General features: G+C 33.9%; 2 protein-coding genes across 2 annotated transcripts; both read right to left on the bottom strand.

Annotated features, from left to right (window-relative positions):
- Positions 1-522: 522 nt before the first annotated feature.
- On the bottom strand, positions 523-5,303 carry LOC134684123 (transcription intermediary factor 1-beta-like). Its single transcript, XM_063543405.1, has 2 exons — positions 5,208-5,303; positions 523-1,918 (listed from the first exon to the last, which is right to left on the bottom strand). Coding segments are annotated over exons 1-2 (1,023 nt in total). The 5' UTR covers positions 5,209-5,303; the 3' UTR covers positions 523-896.
- A 7,426-nt stretch (positions 5,304-12,729) lies between these two features.
- LOC134684843 (uncharacterized) lies at positions 12,730-14,433 on the bottom strand. Its single transcript, XM_063544153.1, has one exon. The coding sequence runs from the start codon at positions 14,431-14,433 to the stop codon at positions 12,730-12,732; it is 1,704 nt and encodes a 567-aa protein (XP_063400223.1).
- Between the last annotated feature and the right edge of the window lie 1,390 nt (positions 14,434-15,823).

Below are 15,823 nucleotides of genomic sequence, written 5' to 3' on the forward strand. Positions count from 1 at the left end.
CCATTGTTGTTTCTTGTGGACTTTAAAGAACGCTTTCGTCCTGGAACTTCCATTATAGTGCTCGACTGTATAAAAAGGAAAATCACAAAAATACTGAACTCCGAGGAAAATTCAAAAAGGAAAGTCCCTAATCAAACGGCAAAACCAAAAGCTCAAACGCATCCATCAAACTGTAATATTCCGGACTTGGTACAGGCATTTTCTTATGTAGAAAATGGTGGATTGAACCTGGTTTTATAGCTAGCTATACCTCTCACTTGTATGACAGTCGCAACAAATTCCATTATATTGACAACGATGCGTGAACAAAACAAACAGACACAATAGGTAAAATCGTCAAAAAAGGAGTACAGCAGTCCAGATTGAGTTATCATCTTAATCCCAATAAAAACACATATGTAACAAAGAAGCACAAAAAGGCATACATCAAATCAAACTTCCTCATTTTGAATTTTTATCATACGATTTTATTTTTATCTATGTAAATTCCAACCATAAAGGATTGAACGATTTTAAGTACGGGTGTAGAATCGTGCGTTAAGCACGGTACAATCTGTTTTCTGGATTTGCAAAAAAAGCATGTAAGCATTTGTTGAGACGTAGGAAAATATTGGTAAAACAGTGTTTGGAAGTGACACTGTAGTGTGTGCAAGATAAAAGATGCATGGCTTTATATTTATCACAGCAGATGAATGAACTACCGTCAAAAGTAATTTCGTAGGGACTACCAGGTAAGTCAATTTGCATCTTTACTTTTCTCTTGGTCACATAAACAATACTGATACCTTGCACGTAAAATGAATATCCAGTTGGTACAGTTTTTGCAGAGTTATCTAAGGACGCTACATCAAAATTCTGTACATTTAATTTTACCTTAGGTATAACTGCTATTACTTTTACGTTGTTAATTTTGTTAATTCGGACATGAAATCCTCATAAATTTCGTTCAACTCTCGTTTAAATTCAGCATGTTTAGATTCTACATCGTTTGTCAATTTAACTGCTTTGGGTATCGTTGTTTGGGCTTGTCTGTATTTCTTTCTATTAAGGTCAATGTTATAAGACGGACTTATCTGTACTTTAATAGAACCAAATCTATCAACAGTCAAAATATCCTGTATCGTAGTATCTATTGAACTTTCAATGTTGATATTTTCATGATCTTTGTTTTCAATGCTTAACTGGAGCTGCTTTTCGAATTCAATAATTTTCGCCTGATTTTCTTTCATACTTAGGAATGCTTGCAAATCTGAAGCGTATTTCGTCGTGTTCTGGATGTCTGACCTTATCTGGTGTATTTCCTTCTCTTTGTCTTGAAGTGACAACACAACTAAATGAATCGGGTCGCAGCATTCAAATTCAATTTGGTTAAGTTCTTTTATGAACTCTTCTTCCAGTTTATTGACATGCTGGATGACCTGCTTTTTTAGGAGAGAAACTTCAGCAGCTATATTCTTTTTTTGATCTGTTATACTTTCTATATTAACCTCCCTGTTTTTACGAATAACATTGATGTAAGAAGATATATCGTTAAGGCTTTGTTCTAGCTCAACGTAGAACTCTGATGTTTTTATGTCTTTTACTAGTTCATCAAGTGAAAGTATTTCTCCACATTTCCCATGATCCTTTACGCACTTGTTGCATATTGGACTCTCGTGCTTATTACAGTAAAGTTGATACATCTCATTGTGATAAATACAATGTTGCTCGATGTCGGTTACAGCAGCTGATAATAATTTGAAATCTGCGATTGAAATAGTTTTGTGATTTCTTGTTGCCTTCAAAAGGCTGTGATGGTCTTCACATGCAGCACACAATGGTTCTTCACACTGAATACACCAGTAAGCTGATTGTGTAGTTTGGTGTTGGAGATCGCACACCACGCACACTGATGTACGTGTCGCCATTGACGATGCCACTGACAAAATAAAATTCAAACCCATGTTATAAACTTATATATATGTTTTATCAAAAAGGTCGTCATATTTGAACTTTTATTCAATAAGTAACTTTGTTTTAATTAAATATTGACCATTATAAAATCATAAGACTTGCGTGCATCCGAACAATTTTATTTGATTTTGCCTGCAGCAGAATCGCCTTACACATAAAGAGCAAATAAAACTATGGCCAATAATGTAGAAACTTTGTGTTTTTATTATTCATTTATTATCGAAGATACATGTAAAAGATAAAAGAATATATACTAAAAATAACATCTTATACTTTCCGTTTCTTACATTTTCCTTCACCGGAAACAATAAATATTCTTAAACGAAAGATAGTAAGTACTTAAACTTGTCCGGAAACTATTTGACCAAACAAGACCGAAAAAAAGAACAATCAATTCTATAAGAATTCATAAACGAGGGATATGGAGTATCCATCAATGACACAAAATCAGTTAATGTACTTCAAAAAAAGCAACACAAAAAACGACAAAAAAGCCAAGGAACGACGTTTTTATTGCTGTTTGCCTGGTTAAGTTATAATTGACTCCTAATATAAAAGATTTAAATAGAAATTACAACCATGCACTGAACAAAACTTTTTTGCTACTGACTACTTTCACCACACATGTCAATGATTAAAATACATAACAAATATATATAATTAAAGGTCATAGGAAGGGGAATCCTGAGGTTATCCTACAAAAATTTCTTTTTCGAGATAATTTTTAATTGCTATTCTATTAGAATATTGTTGCTGTTTAGAAGGAAGCTAGTAAATCAACGGTAAGTTCATATCGATCTATGGAGAAATTTAATGGACGCCATCACGCTTTTGGCTGACAGTTAAGGAATCACGGTTTCCAATTGGCGTAACAGTGCGTCCTCTTTTCCTTGACCTACCGGATAAGGCTTTTCATCTACATACCTGAGCAACATGAAGGATGCCACAATTAAAGCAGAACTCACTAACACGACTAATTTTTGATGCAATGTCGTTTGCCCGGCATTTAGTTGTTTTCTATTTCTTTATTTATAATGTTGTTTATCATTTGTCCGAGTTCCGCTTTTTGCATTTGCAGATACTTCTTGCATACTCAGGACGATTATAAAATACAATTTGACATAGTTGTGTCTGAAAGACACATTTTCAATGCATCCCTTAAAAATAGTATTAAAAACATTCCGTCAGTTGTAAAAGTGATTGATAAAATGACATATATTTTGAATGATGTAAACGTGTGGGTTGTGTGAGTATTTTCGGACAAACCTTGCAAACTGACCATTTGAAAAGACCAAGTTCAACATTCTGTCATTTGTAAAAATTATGCCAAAAAAATATCCTATAAATATATATATTTAACGCATCTCAATAAGTTAAACTTTCGGCGTAATATGAAAGTTCAAACCATTTTAAAACGAATGGCTTTCTTAGAGAAATTGACTATAAGTGTCACAAAAAATGTGCCTTATTTTTTATCAATTTTCTCAGGCTATGATTTATATTTATAAACTTTATCAAAAAAACATTTGGAAACGGCGTGCATTAGACTTAAAAATTCAATGAATAATACAGCTTAACAGTCTGTTAATGAGGTTCTTTAAGCAGATTAAACACCTCTATAACTTGTGAAAGGACAAGACGGGGCAAGACATAAAACTAAGACATTAGAGCGATTTTTATTGAAATGAGCTTCCCATACATTATTTATTTTTATGTTTTACGGCGGGAGCTAGACAAGAGAAAGGAGAAAGGTATTCCCTATCCGACCTTTCATACTTCTAGCTAAGAACGGTAACAGTGACGACATCAACATTCAAACTTATTGTGTGTTTGTGGAAATAAGCATGGTACATATTTCAAAAATTTCATATCAGTTGGTTGAGTCATACTAAAGAACGGAAACCAATTTTAATTTGGACAAACATACACTATAATATGTACGTAAGGATGGACGTAAAACAGACAAGGGTAAAACGCAATGCTCCTTTTGCTACGGCAGGGGGGCATAAAAATGTATAAATTTGAAATAAAATAAAATTCCGCCAAACTTCATGAATGGTTTTTGCACAAAGACGTTATGGCTAAACGTGACGTCATATACATGAAAAGTAACAAACTGAAGGTCAATACGCTACTTCTACGATTCAAATTTTTATAAAACCACATCAAAACGACTATTTTGAGGAAGTTGTAATTTTATTTTCGACAATATTGTAGTAATCGAACATTGGTTGATCCGAGAAATTCAAAATGGCGGGTCCCTCTTTTTTCAATTATTTGAATTCGAGTTATCTCCCTGTGTTTGCAAACCTTAACTTAAAATAGCCGTAGATTCATGAAGAAGGTCTTTTTAAGATCAAAAGTAAAACTCGTTAGAATGTAAAAAATAACATGAATAATAGAATGCAAACTGGTAGTTAATGTATGATAAAAGTGCGATATTACATGTAATCACATGACGTTAAATATGTGACTGGTCATGAGATCGATAAGATAACTTAATTTAAGTATTTTTCAAGGTTTTGTATGAGTTTGTCCATTTAACGAATTGAACTTACTATATACAGTTCAGAGTTAGATCATCTTGGATCTTAACTAAATAAGAATAAACATTTGACCGATATTGCATTGAATGATAACTATATCATTCGACATCATTATCCATATCTATATCAAAAGTTATGGCTAAGGACAATGAATTGCGTTAATTAAAAGTATATGACAATCATTAGAGTTAAACTTCACAGAATAATTTCCACAAACCCTTAGCAGGATAGTTTTTTTATGGTTTTTTTTTTTTTGTATACTTTCTTACTATGTCTCAAGAACAAAGAAACAAACGATTGCTAAACTATATCATAAATGAAGGATATTACCCGTTACATTCAGTACGCTCATACTATCGTCATTATAGTCAAGACAAATAAACATTTACGCAACTTGAGATTGAATTTACAAGAATTGAAATTAAATATTGGAAAGAGCCAGTTTTCAACTATTTCAAAAATCTGTTGATCTGTTGATTTTTTTTTTATATTTAGTATTGTGTAAAAGAATCAGATACTTGTTGTGTTGAGAAATCATAATAATTTCACCTGTTTACGATTTATTCCGTTCAAAAGATTTGTCTTTCGGGTAAAGTATTGCTTGTTATTCTTTTTTAATTGTTTCATAAAGCATGTCATGCCCAGATAGTTTGCTATGTCTTATATCAATTCAAAACGTTTCTGATATTAACATTTATAAATACATACTGCACTGGTATTGCAAAAAAATAGAATCCAAATGTGACAACAAAGTATACAATCCTTCAATTTGAACAATTGGGTGCACATGTATTCATCATTTACGTGTTATCAATGTTTGTTTTATTGATCATATGACGAATGTCAATAACACGATAATATTGGTCATATGAGTATTAAATTAAGTGACTATCAGTATATGTCAAGGTGAACTGGTATGTTAATATTCACCTTATGGAGTCTTTTTAATCATTTTTAGACGACCCAAATACTCTTTATATGGTAATTTTGTACGTTGGTTCTATATTGTATACCATGAATCGGATTTTTGGTGAGTCGAGAACAATAGAGCATTAACTGTCTAAGTGATCAAAAGTTTGCTGGTGTCGATTGTCACACCGATTAAAAGGTGTAAGAGCTCCTGATCTAGGTAAACCCAGCAACGCTAAAAGTGAACGAAACAAAAAGTGTGTTTCATTAGTAATATAATCTCATTTCGCCTAACATGAACTACAAAGCGACTGCATTATATGGATCAATTTTTGTCAGAACTACGCATAGCATTTTCTATAATTGAAAACGATATCAAAAGATTAAAAACAGATACTTAATTCAGCAGATTCAGGGCAATGCAAGAAGACTTTCCGACAGAATTATTTTTTTTACTTATAAAGAACTGAAATTAAATGAACCCTAATTTGATTGTATTTTAGTGTTTTGTAGACTGGTTTTGCCTAAGTCAGTTCTAAGTGTATTATTTGCCACGTTGTTGTCTGTTTTTCTTCGACTTTTAGTACGTTTTATGGGTAACTATCGTCTCTTTTTTTGGCATGATAATAAACGGCACACATTAGAAATTTTATACAAATAATGCTTATAAAGTAAAAGAGGGACGAAAGACACCAAAGGGACAGTCAAACTCGTAAATCTAAAACAAACTGACAACGCCATGGCTAAAAATGAAAAAAGACAAACAGAAAAACAATAGTACACATGACACAACATAGAAAACTAAAGAATAAACAACACGAACCCCACCAAAAACTAGGGGTGATCTCAGGTGCTCCGGAAGGGTAAGCAGATCCTGCTCCACATGCGGCACCCGTCGTGTTGCTTATGTGATTACAAATCCGGTAAATAGTCTAATTCGGTAGGTCAAATTCATGAAAGGGAAGGGGATTGTAGTTACGACGTAAGGAACATATCCGATATCATTTGTGAAACGGTTATTCCATAACGGTCAACCAACTCGTGATGGCGTCCGTAAAATTTACGAAGGGATGATTTCAACTTCACCATTTGGAACTCTTGGTTTAATAGCTTCCTTGTGAGCAGTAACCCTCTATCAAGAAAATCATGATAGGAAATGCAAGCACGGGAATATCGTATCAATTGGGAGATATATACCCCGTATGCAGGTGCTGCTGGAATGTTGCTACTTAGAAATGGAAAGTTCACAATTGGAAAGCTGAAATCATCTCTTTTGTCGTAAAGTTTTGTCTTCAACCGACCCTCATTGTCAATTTCTAGATGTAAGTCAAGATATGAAGCCGACTTAACTGTATCTGTAGTATCCTTTATCTCCAATTCGATGGGATAGATGCGATCCACATAGTCACCAAATTTTGAATTGTTTAGTGAAAGAACGTCATCTATATAGCGGAAAGTAGAGTTAAAGGATATTGCTAACTTCTTATCTTTCTTCCTAAGAAGTTCCTGCATGAAGTCAGCCTCATAATAATAAAGAAACAAGTCAGCAAGTAGAGGGGCACAGTTTGTTCCCATTGGGATGCCGACAGTCTGTTGAAAAACACGTCCTCCGAACGTAACAAATATGTTGTCAATCAAGAAATCAAGCATCTTGATAATATCGGTTTCAGAGAATTTTTTGTTTGAATCAGAATGGTTCTTTACAAAGTATGATTTATCCCTCCCTAAGACAAGATACTTGTATCTACGTTGGCCATTCTTTTTTATGAAGCAAAGTAATACCAACTCTTTTAATTTGTCTTTTAGTTTGGAATGTGGAATACTTGTGTAAAGAGTAGAAAAGTCAAATGTTTTAATACTGTTACAAAATGAAAGAGAGTTAGATTGTATGTACTCTAAAAGATCTTTGGAATTTTTAAGTATCCACATCTGATTCACGCCACCTCTAGAATAGGCAGTTTCACAATAACTTTGAAGCCCGTCTTTGATTGCTGATAAAATGGATGTTAATAATTTAGAAAGGGGTTTCGTGGAGCACTTGGAAGACCCAGCAATATACCGTTGTTTGTAAGGACACTTATGTAGTTTAGGTATCCAATACAGTGATGGAAGATCCAGTTCTTCATCTTTGGTTGAAATACCAAAGGAACAAAGAACAGACCTATGATTATCCAGGATTTCCTCTTTGGTAAGTGTCGTGAGGGTATATGTTGGGTTTCCAAGTGAATTGTCTATACCTAACTCGTTTATCAAGCAATTAATGTAATGACTTTTACAGATAAAAACGATGTTATTTGGGGCTTTGTCTGCGGGGACAACAACATATTCATCATGGAGGTCAGATAGGTGTTTAGCAACATTTGGATCTTTGAAGATTGACGTAGCATGGGCATTGATGGACCCATTCAGTTTCTTAATTCTGATTTGTATTAACGACCTCACTGCCTTAATCCATTCGGATAGAGTGTCTACGTCTTCCTTCTCGCGCTTAGCCCATTGCCTGGCATAATCCTCGACTGAATCCATCAAAATTTAAAGTGATGTTTCCAATTGATGGATTTAGGCTCACGATATTTTGGACCTTTCGATAACACGTTTCGTAGAGAAGTGTTATTAACAATGTTAAGGTCACCGGTAATAACGTGGCCAGCAGGATTATATGTGAATTGGGAACTAGCACAAGTGCAATCAGGAGGTTTAGACTTGAAGTCGTCAATATCGAGATCCTACAAAACACGTTTGTAATTGAAAATTTTAGTTGCAATAGGTTTGGTATAGGTATAAGAAATTATTGGTACAGACTGGTCTTTGAAATAAGGAGGTATTTTCGATTGAACTAATTTATGATGAAGGATATTGCCTAGGTTGACGCCATCGAGACCTTTGTTGGCAAAGAAAAGATTTAGAAAAGATCTTTTCTCTTTTTCATCTTTTTCAATGCGAACTGGCTTGAAAAGTCTGTGACTAGCAATATCCGAAATTATAGCTTGTAGTTTGTATTGGTTTGAATGAGGGTTTGTTACAGTGGATTCCAAACATAAATTGAACAGAGAATGAAGTTTTGAAAGGGGTAATGAATAAAGTTTCGTGCGAATGTGATGAATACCTAACGGTTTTTGTATGCATGGCAGCAAGTCATTAATAGAGACATCATGCAGAGAGGGTGATGTATAATGACGATGGCCATGACTACGTCTACGTCGAGGAGTCGAGTTGAAAATATTCATCACATTCACCGAGTTACAGGAAGGACTAGATAGAATACCTATACCATCAATTTTGTCATTGCAGCCATACGGTGTTGCAGTTCCCAATTGTCTAATCCAGTAGTCTTCTTTTTGTCTACGGAGAGTCGTTGAAAGATTAGGATTGTTCGAGCTATGGTATATTTTTTCAATAATTCGAACTGTCATAGAAACGATGGAATGATCGGGCTGATTGAAATGCTGGTATAGAATGTCGTTAGCATTGAGGTTAATGTCTGATCTATGACCGCACATACGTTTGTTTAGCCTTCCTTTCGTTTCACCGACGTATACCAAGCCGCAAAGGTTGCACTCTAATCCGTAGACGACATTTATCGATTTACAATTCAGATCATCGTAACTTCTGGTAAAATATGACTTCTTGGTCAAATTGCTAGTGAATTCAGCATCTGTAATTAAAATAGCACAAGTTTTGCAGCCTTTGGTCTCACATTTTGAAATGCGACAGTGTTGTACTGTGTAATCAAAAACCAAAATGTCTTTAAGGAGAACTGAACAAGGCTGTATATGTGTAATATTGCTGTTATCACTAGGACGATGATCTGAATGAGTCGTGTTTGGGTTATTTGTCATGTCTGGTGATGAGGGGACACCTGCCGTATCAGACGACACCGTGTCCATGGTGACGTCTGTTTCGGACCTTTTTATACTGGGCGACGTCCGAGCCAGTTTCCTGTTAGTTCTTCGTAAGTTCATGCAATTGTAGTTTTGCTACTGGGCGGATGATGTCCTCGGGGACAAAATGTCCACCAGCAGAGACATCGACCCAGTGGTAATAAAAGAGGTGAGGTAGAAATTTTTTCAGTAAAGTGTGTTTTTTTTGGGGGGGAAATCCTTTTGTGTTCTATTCTCTGGAGCGTTTAACAGTATAAAATACACTTACCTTTTTTTGCTCTTACATAAAAACTGTTTTTTTTTCTTAAGCTTATTCTTTTAATTGTCAGCCTTGACAGGTTGATATTTCCAAAATCGCCCAATTTTGCAATTAAAACTTTAACTTAACAAAACGTGAACGTTTTGAAAAATAAGGAAATGTCAGAGGGGTGATTATTTTATGTTCGTATATATAAATAGGTTGGTCGTTTCAATCGGTTCTCATCTAGAGGCATATATAAATTGATCGCGATATATATGTACTTGTACGGTTCTGCGACAGTAATCACGTGTTTCATTTATCCACTGTGGAAGATGATAAAAGGGTTGTTTGCATATTAGATACATTTATTAATACAAATAGTAATAAATTGTGCATTTTGATACTGAACGTGTTTGTACAGTAAGAACAAAGAAACAATTTGACCCATTGCTCCTATAGAAGTCACGTTGTCACAATTATTAGTAGTATGTTAACGGGCGGTGTACACACCTTAAGTTTGTTAAACTGGACATTTTCTTAGGAAAATACCAATATCAAGTCTGGAAAATTGCAGTTGATTGATAGCGTTTGATTTTGTCAGTGTTCATGAAACTCTTCTTAATGATTTTTTTTGGAATTTTGCTATCTGTTTTTGAAAGAAGAAAAAGAACTTGTTGCTAAAAAAACAATTATTTCACAATTTTCTTTCTTCTTAAGAAGCAAACCTAACTTTGCTAAACATTTGTTAAGTTAAAACCTAAACAAGCCAAAGCTTATCGTTTGTGGTCTTAAACTTTCTTGTCTTTTTTTATGATTATATGTGAGCTGTCCTGATGAAGTTGAATGTATGTTATTAATACAGTTTCATTTTCATTTCACTGCTGGATTTATATTATTGGCAAAGTATATGCTGATAAATTATTACACCAGGGTTTTCGATATCACAAACTAGTCAAAACATTTACTAAATTTTATCATCGGTATAAAGACATCATTCGTAAATATAGCTCAACATGCAGACTTCTTATACGTTCAGGTATTTCACATCCAATTTTTTATGGAAATATTCTGTATAAAGCACAAAGGTGTCAGTATTCACCTCAGAAACCTACAAAACCTTTGAATAGACTTATTAAGAAGGGATATAATTACGATACTGTTGTCAAGTCATTAAAGATTGCATATTTTGGCGTTAATATTGAGTCACTGATAAGGTCTTTGCGTCGGAACTAAACACACTTATTCTAAAAAACAGTTGTTGGCATGACACGGGTTATGTTCTTCTCATATATGTTATGATGGTATGATACTAAACCCCTAATGGGAAGGATTGTGCCTGATGTTCATATGATGAAATCATAATCTTTCAGTCAGTTTAATTGAAGTCTGGAGCTGGCATGTCAGTTAACTGCTAGTAGTCTGTATTATTGTCATTTTGTTTATTTTCTTTGGTTACATCTTCTGACATCAGACTCAGACTTCTCTTGAACTGAATTTTAATGTGCGTATTGTTATGCGTTTACTTTTCTACATTGGTTAGAGGAATAGAGGGAGGGTTGAGATCTCACACACATGTTTAACCCCGCCGCATTTTTGCGCCTGTCCCAAGTCAGGAGCCTCTGGCCTTTGTTAGTCTTGTTTTATTTTAATTTTATTTTCTTGTGTACAATTTGGAAATTAGTATGGCGTTCATTATCACTGAACTAGTATATATTTGTTTAGGGGACAGCTGAAGGACGCCTTGTCTCTTTGACACATTCCCCATTTCCATTCTCAATTTTATTTCTTTTACTATAGATTGCTCTTTGTAAATACAGCTGTCTCTCAAACCACGCCTCTTTTAGGGAGATATATAATATTCATAGATATGTTAATTTGTTAACGTACTGGTTCCCATTTATGATTTCTGTGTTTCAGCTGATAGAGACATTGCTTGGAAATGTAAACAGTTTAGAAAAACATGGTAGCGCCTAAATTCTAATTCTGAGGAGGTTCAAAAATGGAGGTAACGGTGTATAGAATTTTAGTATAAGTTTAAACTCCTCGAATTTCAGGGCATATAAATGTTGAAAATATGCCGCACAGTCCTATATTTTGACCTTTGAATAAAATAGAAGCGCATATAAACTTTCCGTTTTGGAATATTATTTTTCAAAAAACTTCATAGTAAAATTGTCACAATTTTAGCCGAAAAGGGAGTTCCTATGGGAAATTGCATTGTCTATATTTACAGAATTGCAACCTATAGTGGTTTTGCTGGGGAAACCAATTGTGCCACTCGTCATTTGATTTCACTTTCCAATACATCGATGATGTTCTTTCACTAAATTATTCAGAGATTGGTGACTTTGTTAATTTCATTAGGATGAGATTACGTCTATCTTATATCTCGAATTACATATACAAATTGACAAAGAGGGTAGGCCTAATACTTAGCGTTATGAAAAAAGACAGAAGTTTTCCATTTGTAACAGCTGATTTTCGCAGGATTTGAGTTGTGCAATCTTAAGACTTTGGTGTTAGGGTCGACTATTTTTTCCTTTCTCTTCTTTGCTTTCTTTTTGCCATGCTGTTTTGTTTTTTTTTGCTTTTTTTTACGTATAACTTTGTATTGTTGTCTTGTCATCTTCTCTTTTGTTTTTGTTATTCAAATAAATGCTTTGCCAAAACATACAATGAGTACATGACATATTTTGCTAAACTTATCAAGTGATATTGTAGATATTTTAGAAATATGGAGTTTTATATTTTACTGCAAGAAATTGATTGACATTTTTAATATTTTCTATATAATTGTGTAGTTGCTGTCACACTAACGTATAACTTGCGTCAGCTTTCTATCATGATATACTTTAACAACAAGTTGTTTTGATATCCTTTGAAGTTTATCCTAAGTATCTTATTATTTTCATAGAACACACGGTATATAACTTTTTTTTATTAAACTATTTCCTAACTCAGCAATCATATATAGAAAATATGTGTTTCTTTTGTGTAAGACTATATAACAAGATATATTTAACTCATTAAACAAGTTTTCCATTTGCATCTTTTTATCACATTGCACAACACGTGTGTTTAACTTCAGCAGAAATCAGTCCCGGAAGATTTGTGGACATGACATGGGTACATTCAATAGAAAAATTATAGCAGCTAAAATTACAATGATATGACACAAGTCTCCTTGGATGATATTGCATTAGCCGTAAGAAATGTCATATACATTTGCAAAGTCGGTTCCAATTGTTACTAACAGCTGATTCCTCACTTTGTCAAAGAAAATTGCTGTCGTCCTTTTAAGACCATCTTTCTTGGTCAGTATTTGTTTGCACTGTTTTCCATCAGGAGATATGACAATAATATTACATGACAACTCTCCAACAACAAAAACATTCCCGTTGTTATCCACGGTCAGTCCTAGCGGACGATCTAACACGCTTTTATCTTTGAACTCCCACACTAGTTCCCTACTGTATGAACGGCATGTTACTGTGTGTTTATGCGGATTTGTATAGAAAATCTTGTCATCATACGTTGAAACGTATGAATAACACGACGAGGCAGTGATAGGGATTGTGGTGATACTGTAGTCTGTACAAGATATCACATGTAAGTTTTTGTCTGCAACACAACAGATCAATGATTTACCGTCATAAGTTATTCCAAACGGACTATCAGGTAAGTCGATGAATTTTTTTATTTTTCTCTTGATAAGATCAACAAAAACGATACCAGGCTGTGTCAGAGAACATCCAGTTGATACAGCTAGTGTAGAGCCATCGTAGGACACTACATCAAACGCACTGTACGGGTCTGTAAGGGGAATTGCATATACAACTTCACCATCGGCATTAATTGCATTTACTTTTTCATTGTTAGCTTCATAATTTGTGAACAGAAATTCTCCTTTATTTGTAACACAACAACCAGTAGTGAGATTACAATTCGTGTCGAATTTTCGTAAGAGTTCAAGTTTGACATCGTTGATTGATTTTATTGCTTTAGGAACCATTATTTGGGCTTGTCTGTCTTTCCTTCTTATAAGGTCAATTTTAGTAGACGGAATTTTCTTGACTTTAATGGACCCTAACCTCTCAACAGTTAGAAAATCATATATCTTAGTGTTTGTTTCACTCTCTATGATGATTTTCTCGTGATACTCATTTTGGATACAAAACTGGAGATGTTTTTCGAGTTCAGTGGTTTTTGACTGAATGTCCATCATACGTAGGAATGCTTGCAGATTTGATGCGTATTTCTTAGTGCTCTTGATTTCTGACTTGATCTGATTTATTTCCTTTGCTTTATCTTGCAAAGATGACACAATCGAATGCATTTGGTTGCAGCAATCAAATTCAATTTGGTCTAGTTCTTTGGTGAACTCCTTTTCCAGTTTCTCAACATGCTGGTTGATCTGCATTTTTAAGTAACAAACTTGTGCAGCTATTTTCTTCTTTTGATCTGTTATATTTTCTATATTCGACTCTCTGTCTTTACGAATAAGATTTATATTAGTAAATATGTCGTCCAGACTGTGCTCTAGGTCAACGAAGGACTCTGAAGTCTTGATGTCTTTTACTAGCTCATCCAGTGAAAGTATTTCTCCACATTTCCCGTGATCCTTTACGCACTTGTTGCATATTGGACTCTCGTGCTTATTACAATAAAGTTGATATATTTCATTGTGATAAATACAATACTGATTTACATCGGTTACAGCGGATGGTAATAATTGATAATCTGAGATAAAAATCGTTTTGTGATTTCTTGTTGCCTTCAAAACATTATGATGTTCTTTACAGCCAGTACATAATGGTTCTTCACACTCTATACACCAGTGAGTTGATTGTATAGTTTGGTGTTGATGGTCGCATACTGCGCACACTGATGTACTTGTCGCCATTGACGATGTCACTGTTAAAATAAAATTTAAAAAGTAAAATCACAAATTCACCGAACTCCAAAATGTCCCAAATCAAATGGCAAAATCAAAGCTCAAACACATCATACGAATGGATTAAATCTCTCTCCTGATATGGTACAAACTATGAAACTTTGTTAAAATTGATCTATGATCATTAATTGATTATTACACTATTAAATGAATTGAGTGCGTTCGAAGATTGTTTTCTTTGGTTAACGGTTTACTGAAGTTTGAAACTGAGTTATGTATCCTTGAATATGAAGGGGTGAACATTGTGGGTGACTAAATGAGATGTTTTCTGGTTCTGTAACTAAATAGACATTATATGTCAAGCTGTTATAGTTTATTCGGATTTTTGAGTGACCAAATAGTGACTTTTGTTAAGATTTTTGAAAGTGATTTTAAAGTAGAGTTCAGAACACACAAAATGGCTGACAAGGTAACGAAAGACAAACAACAACAACAACAATCAAACGTAGACAGTTTTTTAGGAAGTGACCTTTGTAAACAGGAAGTAGCTCTTTGTTTTTACTTAATTCATTGAAAAGTATACAGAAACTATATATCTTTTCACTTAACTTTCATTTGACACTGGAAATGACATTTTAAACCGAATTTAAATATTTTCATATCAAAACAAATCATCAGAAGTGGAGAGACATGCAATTGTTCTCCGAACAATTGGTTTTTATATGTGTTTTTATCTTGTATCATAATTTAGAAAGCAGTCTTATTTTCAAACTGTCATTTACATGTATGGTTTGGTATTTGACAATGAGTAATGTAATCGTAGCATAAAGAATGACAATAAGACAATTATCAAAAGATAAGTCTGGGTTGTTTGAGAAAAAAAAACCAATTGTACCGTTCTCAGTGACTGAATTACATGTCGTTTTTATCTACGAATGTTTCAAGACTTAAACTATGTATTTTTAAATTAAACATATCTTCTGCTAATATGATTTCATTTTACATACTTTTATTATGTTTGTTGCTAATATGTGATGATATCGAACCGAACGCGGGTCCTGAGCGCGCGCGCACCAAACATTTCTGAGAAAACATTGTCAATTTTCCATGGAAATAGAAGAAACCTTAGAAATAAACTGAATTATATTGTCGATATAATGGAAGCTTACGATGTCGTATTTTACAGATTTTTACAGATCCTGATTTATATATATCTGGTGTTGAAATATTAGTTCGAAAATATAGGAATTCTCCTGGGGTGGCTTTATTATGTATTATAAAAGGTATGTTGGAATAACTCGTCGACATGATTTGGAGAATTATCAACTTGAGAGTATGTGGTTTGAGTTAAAATCTAAATTGCGATCAATATCGATAAGCATCAACTATAGGTCCGAAC

The sequence above is a fragment of the Mytilus trossulus genome, chromosome 9 (genome assembly GCF_036588685.1).
Source record: "Mytilus trossulus isolate FHL-02 chromosome 9, PNRI_Mtr1.1.1.hap1, whole genome shotgun sequence".
NCBI lineage: Eukaryota > Metazoa > Mollusca > Bivalvia > Mytilida > Mytilidae > Mytilus > Mytilus trossulus.

Coding starts and splice junctions, on each gene's coding strand:
- LOC134684843 (XM_063544153.1), bottom strand. CDS start 14,433: ATGGCGACAAGTACATCAGTGTGCGCAGTATGCGACCATCAACACCAA.